General features: G+C 36.7%; 1 protein-coding gene across 10 annotated transcripts in view; it reads right to left on the reverse strand.

The window, feature by feature from the left end:
- The window catches only part of MBTD1 (mbt domain containing 1), a 35,472-nt gene that overhangs the window by 9,349 nt on the left and 8,819 nt on the right, over positions 1-17,304 (reverse strand). For 4 of the 10 annotated variants that reach the window (XR_004981329.2, XR_004981328.2, XM_036394704.2 and 1 more), the window contains 13 exons: positions 16,994-17,133; positions 16,312-16,426; positions 16,138-16,223; positions 10,495-10,612; positions 9,722-9,856; positions 9,186-9,274; positions 7,659-7,893; positions 6,420-6,475; positions 6,054-6,158; positions 5,093-5,246; positions 2,595-2,677; positions 2,052-2,286; positions 1,374-1,451 (listed from right to left, as the gene is read on the reverse strand). Coding sequence is in view for 8 of the 10 variants with exons in the window: in XM_036394704.2 (XP_036250597.1) it covers positions 1,374-1,451; positions 2,052-2,286; positions 2,595-2,677; positions 5,093-5,246; positions 6,054-6,158; positions 6,420-6,475; positions 7,659-7,893; positions 9,186-9,274; positions 9,722-9,856; positions 10,495-10,612; positions 16,138-16,223; positions 16,312-16,426; positions 16,994-17,133 (1,629 nt within the window). In the remaining 2 variants the exon portion in view is untranslated. The remainder of the gene's footprint in view (positions 1-1,373; positions 1,452-2,051; positions 2,287-2,594; positions 2,678-5,092; positions 5,247-6,053; positions 6,159-6,419; positions 6,476-7,658; positions 7,894-9,185; positions 9,275-9,721; positions 9,857-10,494; positions 10,613-16,137; positions 16,224-16,311; positions 16,427-16,993; positions 17,134-17,304) is intronic. The other 6 variants (XM_036394706.2, XM_036394709.2, XM_036394705.2 and 3 more) reach the window with 6 other exon arrangements.

Consider the following 17,304-nt stretch of genomic DNA (forward strand, 5'->3'; position numbering starts at 1 on the left):
CTTTGCTTCCACAGGCAACATTTACCTTAGGTTAGTGAGAAGTGAAGAACAAACTTCCCTAGACTAAATTTTCTAAAGCTAGACTAAAGCTTCCTATGGCACTAAGTAAGATAGATTAATTTTCCAGGTTTGGGTCACACTTACTGTAAGACAGGTAGCAGAGGTATTAGGAAAGGGATAAGGTAAGGAGTATGATGGTCTAGAACAGCTTGCTAAACAAAATCTGCACAGACAGTGTAGAATTATTCAAAACCAGGTCTTACACAAAGGTAATTAACCATAAAGCCATATTTCCCTAGCTTAAAGCAACATCATTCACAGCTTTCCCCAGATATTCTCAAATCAGGAGTTTTCCAGTACTCAAATTCTATTGTAAAAATACTGCTTTCTGAAAAGGATCTGGATTTTACTGTTTATTTCCTCCAACATCAAAAAGGAAAACCAGTGCAATGTTTGAGGCACTTAACAGGAAGTTCTAAGAACTTCCGAGACACTTGTTCTATCTGTGGCACTCACCAACCAACTTCTTTTCATCCCCAAAGATCAACACAGCACAGGTTGTATTCTCAATGACTGGGGAAGAAGGTTCCAATTGGCCTTAATAGATCCATTCACAAACTCGCCAGGAAGACAAGGTTTTAATTCCTCACATTAGTTTGATACTACAACAAAACACTCTGGAAACAGGACTAAATTAAGCAAGCTAATTTTACATTTTGACAACTTGATTCCAAGGGAACCAATTAATGTGGAAAGTACCTGAACACTGCAGATTCTTAAAAATGTCATTACTGTGTTTTACTGTCACAAGAACAGCAACATACAGCAATGCTGTTCGTTTCTGAAAGTGATATTACAAAAGCTTAATTTACATAGATGCCCAAACCAAAAACCTGGCAAATAAGTAGTTTTTTTGTTTCAAAGAGAAGCCAGTTGGATGATAATTTAAATTTTCTACACCTCATTCTTTCTGATCCCAGTGACTTGGCTCTTATTCCTTCACCTGTGTTACAGAGAGTAGAGGGAAAAGTGTGTTGATACCTAAGTATTTTGTACAAGGCAGTACAACTACCAATACAGTACACAGCAAATATATTATTTAACTGAAATTATGTCAGAACACAAAATTATTTTAACCATTGTCCATCTACCATTAATAGATTATTATTAGCAACATCTACCCTATCACGAGCTATAAAAATGATTATTCTCAATGAAAAAGTTCTTTTTGTGGCATACTGCACCTTTAAGCATAACACCTGTTTAGACATGTGCATAAAACACAAAAATTTCCAAATAGAACAGGGACTTAGGCAGAGACCACAAACTTTTTAAAGCATCAGGTAAAGTGCAAACACAATTTTGTCACCCACTTTTCTTATGTCCTTTGTACTGTTGTGATTTAGCTTTTTTCTTCTGTTTGGATGAACTTGACTGGCTATCTCTTGATGCTGCAAAAATGAAGAATTCAAAATTTATGCTTTTTAAAAAAAAAAACAACCCCACTTTAAAATGTGTCAAAGCTGTTACAGTTTAAGAATTTGTCCTTAGTGACTGAACAAAGACAGAAATTTACTGTGGAAAATCAATTTGCATTAAACTACTTAACAAGAACTCGCTCATTACCCTCTTATTAAAAAACTGTTTTTGAAATGCTTATCATCAGTTATTATCACTTGATCTGACAGGACAAGTTGTGATGTAACAAATTACATACAGCTTCTGCACAGGCTGAGTTCCACTAATTTAGGAGGTGAAACAGACACACTGACAGTCTTAAAGCAATATAAATTCTCAGCGAACTCCTCCAGAACTGACAAGAAGCTTTTTCCTGGCATCAAGTAAGCATCTTCTGGCATTGAAAAATAGTAAAAAACACTCAGAAGTACTTTAGAAATCAAAGTGGGAAAGATTAGAACTGTCAATTAGAACTTCCAGGCATTAGCAAGAATTTTTTTCTATTTTTGTTATGTCTAGGGACCTAACTGGAAAAGGTTAGTAAAATGAGTCCCCATTAAATTAATTTTCATTATTGACAAAGCAGGACTCACACTGTGGCGCTGGAGGCTGGAGCTGGTATCCAGTGAGCTGACACCATCCCACTGGATACAGATCTGGGGACTCACAATCCACCCACTGATCATATTCATCTTCCCACCCATCAAAGTGTATCCTCAGAAGCCGGTGAATAATGCGCGTTACTGTGGCCACACACACCAGGCGAGGCTCCATCAGATCTACTGCCTCCAATTTCATGCCAACATGAAACCCATGGTTTGGAACTTCCTGGGGAAACAAAGAAAGCAAACATCAGTAAACAGACATTCATCAAGATAGTTTAATAAGCACAGTGCTGAAACAGGGATTTCAATCCACTTAATATAGAAAAAAAACAAGTATCATTGACGAAGTTTCCTGGACCTCTGCATCTGTTTAACATTTCAGAGATACCAACCTTTGTTTACTCAAACGATTCTTATCTCTAAAAGTTTTAGCTTTTCAAAGCTGTATTTAACAAATGGGTCCATCCCATGCACTATGCAAAAATGTAAGGAAAACACTAATTCCAGTACAAACACGTATAATTTCATTACCTTATTGAAGAGCTTTACTGGTGCAGCTATTGAGTCAGTTTCCCTGAGGTAGTCAAACCATTTAAAAGGGAGTTTTGCATAACCTGTGAATTTTAAACAACATTTTCATATATCAACTGCAAATTTCACGTGTAAGAACAACAGCAAAAATAGCAAATTGAGAGTGTGTTACAGCTAAAAAAACAACAAAAGTCAAACATCAGTAGCAGAAACCTCCACTCTCTGAGCTTTGATCTAAGGGACAAAAAGACACCTAGATATTGCCCATTTGCAACTAACAAGAAGAATGAAGCACTGGGTAATGTAAAAGATATCATTCAGTTAAGATTAATCACTTAAACTGGAAGTTTTTTGTCCATGCAGATTCTTATCTCAACAAATGCCCTACACAAATGACCCAGAACAGATCACGGAATTGAGAACATCCAGTTTCTTCTTCTTGTGGGGAAATAGCTCCACTATTGAAACACTTAAATTGTCAGGAACAGAATGGTAAGAATAAACAAGGATATTTTAAAAGTTTATTAAAGGTAAAAATAGCAGTAATATGTAGTATGGAAAATTAGAGGATTTTTAAAAGCTATTATAAAGGGAAGAAAATCTCTCAAAAAGATATGTAGCTGCTACTGAATATGCATAAAACACAGGAATATCTTTTCCTTTGAGCCATTTTAACAACTGCTTAAACTAATAATTCTCTAATTCTAGCTGGAGGAACAATAGCCTTGAGGATTTCTCTGCATCAGTGTGCAGTGATGGACAATCTGAAAATCTGCAGTGCAGTGGGCATGGTGTGGGAGCTACAGGAGAGGTCTGCATCTCACCTCTGTGGGGATAGAAGGCTGCCTGCCACTCTCAGTACCCACAGCCCAAAATTCAATCCCATCCCTCAAAATGCCTAAGCATCTTCTACTGATTTCAGCATGGGATGAAGAAGTTTGGGAGGAATAAGCTTTGTAAAGTCCAATGATTTCACAGCAACTGAAGTTATCCACAATACTAAATGCAACTTGAATAAGAGTGCTCATAGTGGCTATGGAATCTATCCATGAATAGGTGCAGCTAGGGAGTTAATTAATAATGGCAATACTGTATCAGTTCTGCATATTAATGTTTTTCTTCTCAATGTAACATTGCTCTGCTACACTAATATATTTGTACTCAAGTTCATCACACACAGGAAATGTGCACATGGGCCTTGTCAGATCAGGCAGAATTAAGAAGCTGTCCATTTTCCAGCCCATAATTTGGAAAGCAAAGTACCCTCCTCATTGGAGCTAAGGAGCTTTGATCACTTCGGTCCTATTAAAATTGCTAATGTGCATTATGCTCTGTATTTTACTGCTAGTAATTACTCTTCCAAATTACTTTTAGATTATTGCACGTGTGATTTATAATCACCTCTCGCTGTTGACACAGGACTTAGGAAAAACTGCAATAAAAGGGAAATGTACATGGAGCTAAAGAATTAGCTTGCTTGATACAAGAAACACTGTAAGTATCATAAATGTGGTAATAACAACATCCACATTTTGAAAGCAGTGTTTCAAGAGTGAAACCAAAAGGCAAGTTTTTTTCCTATTCTGTCTCATCAGTTCCATATATGTATTTCTAAATTGATTGATACCCATTGATATATAAGCATTTTCTCCCATAAAAACTTCTATTGCAAGAGTCCCTGCACCTCAGATTTTTAAGGGATGCTGGTGCCCATGAATTTCTAGGCAATAAATTCACTAAATGAGCTGACTGAAAAAAAACCCTAAATCTGTATAACTGCACTTTCCACACACTCCAGGGTGCCAGAGCTGTCACTGTACCACAACAAAAAACCATGTTGCATTATACTATAGTTATTACCTAGTAAAATATTTCATTAAATACAAGTAGAAGTCTGCAAGAATGAGAATGGAGGGAAAAAGCCATAGAAAATCATTGTAATCTGTCAGCTGTTATATAGCTATGATCCTCTTAAAAAGTACCAGACCAAGGCAAAAAATGGGAAAAGGGAGGCAAAGTCTTCTGTAGACATCTGCTTGTGAACAGAAAGCTTTTCCTCACAGAGGGTTTATTTACTGTACAGTCCTAAAGCTCAAGTTTGTGTATAGTGTCCCAAAATTTGACTTGCCTAGTTGTGAATTAGCCTGAGATTCTTAACAGTGTTCGTTAATTGTTTTGGTGGGCAGCACTTCCTAACCAGTGACACTTTCTGAAGAGCCCTTTTAATGACTCCCACACTTTCCAGTGACTTAGTGGAATCCTCAATTTCTGATAGCAAATGCAAATTATTTCAGCCAATAATCAATCTAACTTTTTCTAAATGAAAAGTTAGTGACCTCTGGTTTAGATTACTTGGAAGTAAAGCTGTTGTATTTATTTCAGACTTGAGAAAGTCCTAAAAAGTGACCTGAATTTTGTAGGCTGAGTTAAGAAACAAAGCATATGGCACATACAGAATCACTGAGCAGTATTAACAATAAAAGGTGTCAGAATGCTACCTGTACCTCTGGGTGGAGTTAGTTCAATCATGTTAATTTCACAGAAACCAACAGGGAAAATAGAAGGGGAAGTGGCATGGTAACAAAACCAATCAGACCCATCTGCTGCTTCTGAGCCATCAATCCCAATCATAAGATAGCCATCTGCTAATACCTTAGTAAAGAGAAACAAAATTTCACATTAAATACCTTCAGCTGGGTGAGAAAGCTAGAAAGAAAGCATGCCATGTTTCAAGAGTGAAAGCAATTCAATAATAATGGAAGCACACTTAGAAGAACATTCAATTATAACAAAAACCCTCCAAATCATATCTGTCTCCAGGACTGTGAATACAACTGTTACATGTACCTTTGATAACTGCAAAGTTATGAGATGAACATTTCCTTTTTCTGATCTCTAGTTTATTTTTCTTGTGAACAACAGCCCTATTTCTAAAGCTTTATAATTCAGTCTATTCTTCAGCTTGCAAGGATATTCAGTACGCCATTACTCAAAATCATAACAATTCTCCTCACTGGAAAGGTTAAACAATTCAGCTAAGCTGCTTTTTACATTTTCTCTTTTAAAGCAGATTTCACATGGATTGGCTCCCTTTCAATCAAACTAAGAAAGAAGGACAGCCTTAAAAATATCTTCATAAACTTCTGCAAGTCAGCAAGATGAGATCTGGTTTTGAACAGTTGCAAAACACTTGGTACAATTAGCAGAATATTTTCCTGCAAATTCCTCTCACAAATACATTCTAACTAAAGGTAAGGCTGAATTTCCAGAGCTTAAAGTCAAACTTATATGAGCACATTTTCAGAGCGGTTGTATATGACCAATTGACAAACATATCCCATTCACTGTGCAAATGAACTCTCCTAATTTTGGTTTTGAGCTTCTTGTTTCAAGCCTGAATAAAGGTTAGGGGAAAAGGATTCCTCTTCACCTCCCTAAAATGCACATTTGCTTTCTTACCTTTCTGATAGTTGCCACACATATTGCTGAAAGGTTTAGGGGGTCTATAGCTTCCAATTTCATTCCTTCTTTAAACCACTCTCCAGCTGCATCAACCTCTTTTACCTAAAGAATCACAGAACAGCAGCAGAAACAAAGAATTTAATGAGCCTGGAACAAAACATATCCCCACACTGCCAAAACAACAGAATGAAATATCTGTTCTACCACCTCTGCTTATATCAAGGAGGTCAGATTGGATAACACAAGCAGAAACACTTGTCCTGGGCCAGAATGTAAATAAGAGTTTCAGGTCTGGTTTACACACAACAGGAACTGAAGGACCTCAATCAACTCTGCAAAGAGTGTTCTAGCTACTCAACTCACCTTCATAAATAAGTGTGGGGGTGCATCAAAATGTCCATCCTGTTTCTTTGTAATATCTACAAGGAATAATAATAATACTATAATATTGTTCAGAAGTTTTGTTCACAGAGCACACAATATGTTTTTCTGAACATATTAACCAATACCACACAATCACTGGTGTTGGGAGGCCCACAGTTTATTAGTAACACTACCACAAAAATCCAGAGGACATAATCCATCCGTTTTCCTTGCTGACTTCAACCTGAGCTGCCTCTATAAAACAAACATAATTTATGGAAAAAAAACCCCAATATCCAGTATTTACAAGACCATTTGATTATGTCACAAAATTGATGAAAGTATAACATAGAAGCTTTTGCAAAAAATGGGCAGGTTTAAACTACTTTGCACTATGCTATGACAGAAAATTACATTTTTATATAATTACATATAATCATATATATTTTTGTGTGTGTGTGTGTGTGTCTGTCTATTTATAAATGGTTTCAGAGAAAGTTGAAGCATTAGGAAAACTGAAGGCCTTTCCCTGAAGGGAAGCCTTGTGGAATGCTTTACAGAAATTCTGTCTCTTACAAGAGATGCCAGCTCAAAGGAACAGAGAAATAATAAAAAACCCAGACTTTCTTTTTGTTTGTTTAGAAGCCTGAACTATTTCAAATTTCAATTGCTTTTGTGTTTTAGGTAGCAAAGGCCTTCACTGTGTCCCTTCTATCACACTGTCACTTCACTTTCCCAGCCCATTCCCTAATGCCCCCTAAATCATGTAAATACTACAATTATAAAATATTAGACAGTCTTTAAACTTGCCAGTAAATAGAAATTCTGTTTCTACTAGGATACGTGTCCACATTGCATTGTAGAAAGAAGGAGTTAGATGTGAAGAAACTAGGAATTTGTGGAGTAGGGCTGTAACTCCAGGTATCAGCATGAAAAGTGAAGTTTATCATGCTTGAATTGTGCAGTTAAAAGTTTTTCTACTTTTAGTTTGCAGGCCTCTGTTTATCACTGAATCTTCTAAACACTAAAGGTTATTCTGGCTTTTTCACTGCTGTATAATATGTTAATTGTAATTTTAACTGAAATTCCTGAGTGTCATAAAATTGGTAAAATCTCTGGGCCACATTACATAACATTCTCAAGTACCATTATTCAAAGCAGTTTGACTAATTGTATAAAGCAACAGAACTGCTAAAGCCAGACTCCTCCCAGCCAACACCGCCTACAAACCAAACTTACCAGATCTTTTGAACCTGTGTCCTATACTTCGAGACCAGCCAATATGATGAATGAGTGGGCTGTACATATGGCACCAGAAGTCATCAGTTTTGTCCTCACTCTCTTCATACACCAATCTCAGGCGGCCCCCAACAACACTATCCACCACTGCCACCCTTGTCCGGCAGAGGTGCGTCTTGTCCACTACTTCTACCCTCATGGAAGTTTTGAACGGGTACTGCATACTCTCAGACACCTTGAAACAACACAAAACATACATTCTGTAAGAATATTTTCTGTTTTTCCATTTCCTGTCTTTTAAACACAGTATTGACACACTTCATTTAATTGAAGTACTCGTTAATCATCCCAGAGAAATGACACAACTTATTTGTCTTCTATTTCATTGTAACAAAATATTTCAGAAAACTAAGAACAGATCCTACAATGCCTTAATTGTTTCAAGGTCATCCCTTAAGATGAGATAGCATTCTCACATAAGTTCAAGGAATTTTCAATTGACATAATGAAAGCTTGTCCAGTTGTTAACAATGGCTGAAGTTACCTCTAGAAACAACTTTATCACGAAAAACCTCAAGATTTTTTGTTCTTGCTGTGTCATTCACTCAAAATACAGCATTTTAAAAACAGGATTAAAATGCTTTGTTTTAAGGCATGGAAAACAAACCTTCAAGATAATTAAATCTGGCCATTTACAAAAGTATTTCTTCAAAATACACAAAAGAAAGGAAACAGATGTTAATCTGCCCTGTGAAAACAGACTGTATTAAAAAATCAGCATCTGTCACTTGCCATTTTCATTACCACCTCTCCAAAGGACTGAGATCGTGCCAATTTAATTTGGCTTCCAAGTGAGCCAATTTTAAAATCAAAATTAACAACTGCAGAAAGGCATTTTGGTTGGTTTTAAAACATTACATGCAGTGTAAAGCAACAAATTAAGTCTCATATTTCTACTAAGAACTATATACACCATCATCTCACAATATTGGCAAGTAAACTTCCAGCACACTATACAGCAGCTGCCACACCTGAAGGCATGACTAAGACAGAAAGTAACCTAGTCCAGAGCAGGAAAAAACCACTAAGATTTAAAAGTATGATCTTCATTCCTTCTACATCCATGCTATATTAACATATTCTGTTCAGTTTCTTGAAATAGTGCATGAAACAAATAATTCCTGAATTAGAAAAATCAGTTTTAATTTTTCTTAAATATCACAGGGTAACTCACGAGCACATCTGGGTTTTCTGTGGATTTTTTTAAATGGGATATTTTAAAATTAAAATAGACCAACTAGTTTTTACAGACAGCTATTCTTTCTAGAGCAAAGTTTACCAAATACATACTGACAAGTGTGGACAAAACTGGAGAAGGGATTCCAAGGAAAACTGTATCTAAGGGAAGAAACTACTGTACCTCCTTCCCTGCAAGAGGAACTAATGTGCCACTATAAAATATTTCAGTTCTTCACACTGTGCTGCGGTTTTCTTTACAGAACATCACTGATACCGGATCGGCCTTACCTTCTGAGAAAAGTCAGGAGGAAGTGTTTTGGCACCAGTAAGTCGTTTCACTAGAAAAGCTTTCCAGTTTGTGTATTTGTGTTGGATGCCTGTTGCAAATGAAGGGGAAGAAATAATCCACTGATTTTTAATTGTGCCCATTAAAGACTAATATTAGAGTCTGGAATATGTAAAGAAGAAATCCCAGATTACTATTAAAAGGCCTAGATGACAATAATGACAAAAAGCCTCTTTAGAGAATGAATGCTACCCAAGATTAAATTTATAGGCCAGGGTGAACAACTTAATACCAAAGTATAAATAAAATAAGGGCATATTCCCATAACTGATTAGCTAACTGCTGCCACCCCAGTCTTAAAAGTTTTGAGTCACATCAGATGGGCTACTCCAAGAAAAACAGCATCAGTCAAAAGTTAAAATTATTAATTCATAACTGTTGAAAAAGTTATGGCAAAAGAACATTTTGCTATCTGGATCACGAGCAAATTTAGTTTAATAAAGAGACTTTGAAATCAGTAAGACTTCTATTTACATACTGCGAGGAGGAACTAAGGGCTTCCCACTGGTTGCACACCAACCAACTGGGTGGATGTCAGACCCACAGATGTTGCACCAGAAGTCAAGACTTGAATCATTTTCAAATCCTTCATATCTCAGCAGAGCATTGTAGCCTAAAAGAAAGCATTAAAAAAAAATACAAGAATGAAACAAGATTATAAAATGTTTGAATATTTCTTGACCAATCATCACGTACATTATATTGGTTTTCTAAATGTAATTTTTAATAGCAAGTTGGGGTTTTTTGGCACATTTCTGGATGCTATTCATGCACAGAATTGATTACTTTGATAAATGTGCGTGTATTATCATGTAAATCAATTTAAATAAGATTAAAATTATTGAATTATAAACCTTTAGAAATTGTACAAAAGAGGAGAAAATTAATTATGCACAGTATCTGCTTTTTCATATCTTAGATCTGTAACCTTGAATTTTTAACTTTTCACCAGTGATTTGTATAATGAGGCTTCTTGACAGCTCTTATACCATGTCTCCTTTCTGCTCTGCACTAGTCTTACTTACCACACTCTGAGGCAATATTAAAAAAATCAAACCAAGGAAAGACATTCTCAAGCATCACAGCAGCCAGTGTAGAACAGTGACAGCACTACAATGTCTAATCTCCAGACACAGCTCTGCCAACCTGACCAGTGTCAGCATTACTCTCACCAGGTGATTGCTGACTAAAGTACTTGATCTCTTCACATAGTTCTTTTGATTATTTTAATGTCAACTGAAACACATTTACCTGCTAATTTTACAATTCCAGCTATCCAGAAGACTTTGGTAGGTAGGCTGCAGTCAGTGTTTGGAACCTCCACTCGCACTCCTTCTGCAATATCACCCCAGCAAGTCCCCATGGGTGCCTGTCAAGGTTGGGGTTAAAAAGTCATCAGCTCACCATGTGAAAATAGTAATTTTTGGTTATCTCAGTGTTCTACAAGCAACTTAAAAAGTCAAAACATTGAACGTACATATAACAAACATATGGTTAGAAACCACTGTTTATATGAGAACCTACTTTTGGTTTGATTTGACAACTATGCGTAATACTGCAATTGTATCCAATTATTTCTGTGTACTTACTGAAAAAAACCTATAGCATTCCAAGTTTAAACAGCAGTTAAGCACAAACTGTACATTCCCAAAGGTCCGTTTTATTCTATGATGTTTCAATTGGGAAGAAACTACTGATGTTAGTAAGAATGGTGGAAATCGCTATGCAATTCTACTTGCAAGAAAATCATGGTACCTGTAGCACAGACATCAAAACCTTTAAATTCTGCAAGTCAGGCATGCTGCTGGAAGAATGCCTAAAAACTATTTCTTTATTCTATTCTGATGATTTATTACGGTAGGGTTCATCACCCACTACTTCACATCCTCTCAGAGGAACAGGCTTTCACATCACCTGCAAGTGATCACTCCATGGAGCAGACAAAAAGAACAGAAGGCTCTGAGTGGCACCTTTTTAATGAACATCAGAAGGAAAGGCACAGCAAGATCCCCCACATGGTCCCATGTGAGGAATATGTTAGGAACAAGAAGGAATATCCGCCTGATGAACTCATAAGGGTTTGCAGAAGCTGGAGATAGAAATTACATTTAGTTTGCTATCTCCAGAAGAACATTTTGTTGAACAGAGTATAATGAAATATCAGTCAAAGATGGTATTGTAGATACCAGAAATGCACAGTGCTGAAGAACCTAAATTCTTAACAGTAACTCAACCGAAGTTATATTGGTAACAAGCTACAAAATTTCTCAGTGTGCAATGAACTTGAGACTACCCAGGAGAGAGAGACTCATATTTTGGGTGTTTTATGACATGTCATATCAATTCTGAGCAAGACAAATTCTTACAGTTCAGAGATTACCCAGCTATCACTGGGACAACTGAAGGAGGGATCCTCTGGCTCTGCACCGTGTCTCATTTACAAAGCTCTCTCAAACCCAGAGAACTGAACCACTCAGTGGAAATAGCCTCCAACTGCACAGAAGCTATGAGTGAAGAAATCTGGATTAATCCTGAAAATGACAATATTGGAATTTTGCTGGCAATCAGCAATTGCCATTAGTAGCACTAGAAGCTGAATTTATGTTAAAAAAAGGAAACCTCTCACTAGTTGAACTATTTGAGATTATACAAAACTTAAAACTAGTTTCAACTCTTAAAGGAAATGTAAGTATGCCAGTTTCTATTCCTGAAGCCTGGTCTCTTCATGTTCTGCTATGTCCCATCTACACCAGTCTAGACCACAGAGCTCTCTTCTGCCAACTGACAGGCAGAGAAAAATCCAACTGAAAAGATGATGGCTTATTTTCACACACAAAATATGCATATACAACTTAAGTCCCATCCTGTGATCACTACCCTCTCTAAATTGACATGTGTAGGTTTTTGAATTGAATTGGGGAAATAAACTTTTCAAACTGCATATCTTAGCAAATCTTCTTGCCCGTATAGAGATACAGATGAGGCCAAACAATCCAAAATAAAAGTGCTGACTAATTTCATAATCCACCTGCACTGAACTGAAGTACATTTTATTGTCTGCTCGTCTATTCAGTTGATTCAGAGAGAATAGTATATCAAAACACTTCTCCTGACATCAACTTAAAATGGAAATTTCATTTCCAGAGTGTGGATTGGTATAGACGGAAATAGCAGAAAGTTAAATTTGTCCTTGTCTGTGAAAACATTGGTTCTGCTAGTTCTCCTACACCAATCCATATGGCTCACCCTTTCATGAAGGAAACCATCCTGTGCAGCATCACTGCTGAAATGTCAGACAATTATACTGTCTCGAGGGATGGTTTACAGCACACCTGCTTCACTGCACTGTCTTAATCTCCTTCACTCATTAGGGATATTCTTGAAGCAGGAAGACCTGGATAAACCAGGGCTGTGACAGCCATCTTCCTTCATCTCTCCTCTGTCTCATCTGATTAATCAATCAGTGTTTGAACAGTGCTTTTAAAAACTCAAAGTGCACTAGAGAAGTGTTAAGTCTTACTTATCTGCTGACTGAAAGGTGACTGCAGTCTGGATTGGCATAGTGTGAACTAGCAGAACCATCATTTACAGGTAAGAACAAATTTACCTTTCAAACTCATGACGAGATCCACGTCACATCACTCCCAAACAAGGAAGAGCTGGTTCCTGGCTTCCTGCTCCGGGACATGACCTGGGAGGGGTCTATCTCTGAGCACCAAGGGCCTTCTCTGCAAGGTAAGGTGCAGTCAGGAAGGAGCCTGTTTGATAGGAGCACCTAAAGGCCAAGTATTCCACATATGCACCTGAATAAAGAGCTCATACGGCTTAAATAAGTGGCTTCTAGAGATTTTGGATGGCATCAACACTGCCATGATTCCAGACTTTAAATCAAGATTTTAATGGCAAATCCTGATGGTGATGCTACCGATTTGAATTGAATTTGATGCTACCATTGGTACCATGGTGATGCTACCTGAATTGTGTAGAATGCTGAATAGTTCCTGAATTGTGCAGAATGCTGAAACTTCGTTTGTGAGCAGTGCTCCAACAGTAGGTAATGCCAGAGGAGAAAACATGCAAAAGGGTTTAAACAAAAACCTTCAAAGCAGAACACTGCCACCCAGTGTAACATCCTGGAAATGCTCCCTTAAATCACTGGATATCGTTAAAAAACAGATGAAATCAAGAGAATGAAAGTATTTCGGCTCCAAATAAAATTCAGGTGGAAGAAAGAACTTTAGGAAATATGCCTCTCATTAGCAACACAATGAAAAGAAAAAATTGTTCTTAATTGTGCATAAAATTGTCCAGTAAGTAGCACTGAGAAATAACTCAAACCACTGTAATTTGCTTTCAGTTGTAGGAATGGTTTGAACGAATAAAAGCAACTATAGAAAAGAGGTAGAGGTTTTAGAGGATAAAAAGTGGAATGCAGGTCAACAATGAGCTCACTGTATGTGACTAAACTATAACTCAATATTCGAAACATTAAATGGAGTTTTTCTCCTTGCAGCAGCTATTGCTGTGTGCCTGATTCATGCAATCTGACAAAATAAAAAAAAGACGCTGCCAAGTGCACAAATGGGAATTCTGGCATTGTCATGGGCTTCCTGTAGGACATAAACAAAAGCAGTTCCCTACTTCAGTTTACTGAACGCTGAAATCATAGGCATGACCAATCTATTGCTACTGAATTTCATTAGTGTTACTCAACACTCAAGTCGGGAATAAATGTAACATGGAAGCACAAAAAGTACATCAAAATACCTTAAAATTAATTTTTATCATAAAGAGAAAGAACTTCGCAAGATTTAGATACTTTAGTTCTAAAATGTAGCTGTTTTAAATTGAAGAAGAAATAACTTCCCAGGAAAAAAACAAAACCAGAAAAACTGATGTGTGAAATCTACATCAGAGCTGAGATACTTAAGTACTCCAGGTTCTTAAAAAAAAGCCAAATCTCACATCTCACAATTCCTTTAAATTTTCTTTAATACTGATCCTAATGTTCCCTATCAAATATCCATACAGATATACCCAGTATAACCAGTAAATTCAATATATTTTACTGAATAATGAATTTAAGGGTAGATATGACATGATTTTACTGTCAACTCAAAATTTTGATCTTGAACAGAATAAGCTTTATATATTCAATCACACACATACAGGTGTATGACATTCATAATATGGATGGTAAACAAACATCAACTAATACAAACTTTTACAAATCAAAGAAATACAGTATATAGAAACAGCAATAATCTTTCCAGAAAGTCAAAAAGAATACTGTTTAATTATCAATGGAGAGTGGGGCAAAGAGAAGGACCTAACGAAAGAGCACTGACGTGTTTTTCAGATTCTGACTTGTCTAAATAATGTATTTTTCAAAGAAATAATTACATAAAGTTAAATGCAAATCACACCCTAATAACACTAACTCATATCCACCAAAGAAGTAGAAATCTCCAAAGAAAACAGTAGGATTTGCATCTTACTTGTATGAAAAAGGAAAATGAGGACAGAAAAGAAACAACTTTCAGGCTACATGGTGGCACTGCTGCCATTATCTTGTGAAAATTTTTGAGGTACAATGTGACCACGACTGTGGTCTTGGTTCACATTATTGGGGCACTGTGCAGCTGAATGAATGAAGCAGTGAGAAAGGGAGATACAACTGCTTTTAATAAAATGTAATGTTGGAGCATAATTTAAAAGTGATCTGATGACTGTAGCTGTCTCTAATACAGGATGCCACACACCCAGAGACATTCGTAGATCCAATAGCACAGTCCATGTTATCAAACGAGACTTTGAAATCACTTATTACATGTACATAGCTATGAAAGCAAAGTGCAAACATGCTGACTCGAGCATGTGGAATTTGATACAAATTCCCCAAGTTCTCCTAGTGCAAGGCTCTGTCCTGGGCAGTAGCTGAGGCCTCTGAGCATAAAGGGTACTATTCACAGAGTGCCAACTGCCAGGAGCCCTCAACTCCCACTGGTTTATGATCTGAGAGGGCTCAGCAGGAATTCCTGTGCTGAAGTGAAAATATTTCTCTTCTCTCTCATGGACAACTTCCATGAAGAAAAATGTTTGTTTTGATTACAACTTTCAGCACATAATTTAGAGCAAGACAAAAATTTTGTAATACAGTACATTTCAACTTCTCAAATTAAAAAATATGCTGAGAAAACACCTTTTGTCAAAGCTTTTACTTAAGAGACAGAAGTACTGACAATATTTTAATTGTCAGTCTAATGTCTCATGTCTAGAATTTTATAAACACATTAAAGACAGATGGCACTATTTTCCCCAACCCCTACTTTTCTCAGTCATTAAAGAATGTCTTTTTGTCTGAAACTTTTGAAACTCTAAAACAAAGAAAACCAACTTTTAAAATTTCAGATTTCTAAACAGCCTTAATTTTCCCCCATACTAGACCACCTGGCAGCATGACTGACAGGGAGAATCTGACTAATAATAAAGAAAGAAAACCCCAAATCTAAATATGTAACGAAAAGATCAGTCCAACACAACGGAACAAGCCTGACTTAATCTAAAAAGCCTTTTGTAACTGTTTTCAGTACAGCTTGAGTTGGCTGGTTTGTTACTCTGCAGTATGTGGGATGATTTTGTGACTTGAACATAAGAAAAACAATTCTCAAGTATGTAAGAGCCTTCCTTTTTGTTTATGAGAGTGTATCTATGATGAAAGTAACTGATGGTGTTGAGAATTATTTTAAAGGACAGATAAATTATCTAAAAAGTAGTCATACTTACATCATGAAAAATATTTGGATATTAATGTTTTGAAAAAATGAATTTAAGAACTTCCACAGACTCACTTATACACACAGAGAAGGAAAGCACAAGCTGAGAAATACTCACGTGTTTAAAGCAGGTAACAGGAGCTGCTGTAAAGCTATTACTATTGATGTAGCTACCCCAGCTGAAACCTTCCACAGGGACAGCTGCTAAGGGAAAGTTATTTCAGTTAGGAAGCTGCTCATGAGGCACCAATCTTTCAGTGTTTTTGTTTCAGCTCTGTTTATATGCTGTTACCTGCTTTTGTCTTTGCCTGGTTTTGCAAAGTTGCTTGGTACTGGGCATATGCTGCTAATTTAGCCACTAAGGGCTGTTTTTGTAGAACTTTAGCCTTCTTTGTTGGAGGTTTACCCTAAAAAAAAAACCACAACCCAAGTAAATAACATCTTTCCAAACTCCTGTCAGGAAATTTCCACAGGTCTGCAGCTATCTTTAACAGATTTAAACTAAAATCAGAAGTACACAAAGTATGACACATGTATTATAAAATAAATTTAAAAACCAGTAGTAAGGAGTGTCCAAAAGATGACTTTTGTACTACTATCCCAACTTGAACAGCACTATAGATTCACTGTTGTTTACCTGAAAAAAAGATATCTCTTAAAAGCAGGTCAAAAGGAATAACTTTTAATCTAACTTAATAGCAATGCAATTTCTTGGCATTTGTTGCAATGAATTTGAGACCGGGTATAATGATATTTCTTGATATTTATTTTTCTCTTTTCTTGAATACTACAGACATGCCTGGATGATTACTTGATTAATATTTTAAGTCAACAGACATATACCTATTTTGAAACTCTATAAAGAAAACCCTCAAACCCAAGAACCTAATCTACAAACATGCAGCCATCTGTACAAATACCCAATTTCACCACCACAGACGACAGAACGGATGTAAAGAAAACGGTGTCTGTACCGCTACCTGAAGCCTGGCCAGAATGCTGGCCTTCTTGGAGTTGGAGGAATAGCTTCTGGAGCACGACACACTGCAGAAGCGCTTGGTTTTAGAGTAAAAAGCATCCCGGACACCAACCATCCCACACATCTCACACGTAGCTAATCAGAAGAAAGAAAAAAAACCTCAAAATATTAAGAGTGTAGTTAAAGTTGCAAAAAAATTCAGAACGTAGAGGACAGAATGAAGGTCCTGGAGGTGGTACCATCAAACAAGTTTCTGAGGGCTTTACCCCAAAGAAAATTGCACAGGAAAAAAAATTTAAAACACCA

Source organism: Molothrus ater, chromosome 19, assembly GCF_012460135.2.
Source record: "Molothrus ater isolate BHLD 08-10-18 breed brown headed cowbird chromosome 19, BPBGC_Mater_1.1, whole genome shotgun sequence".
Taxonomy (NCBI): domain Eukaryota; kingdom Metazoa; phylum Chordata; class Aves; order Passeriformes; family Icteridae; genus Molothrus; species Molothrus ater.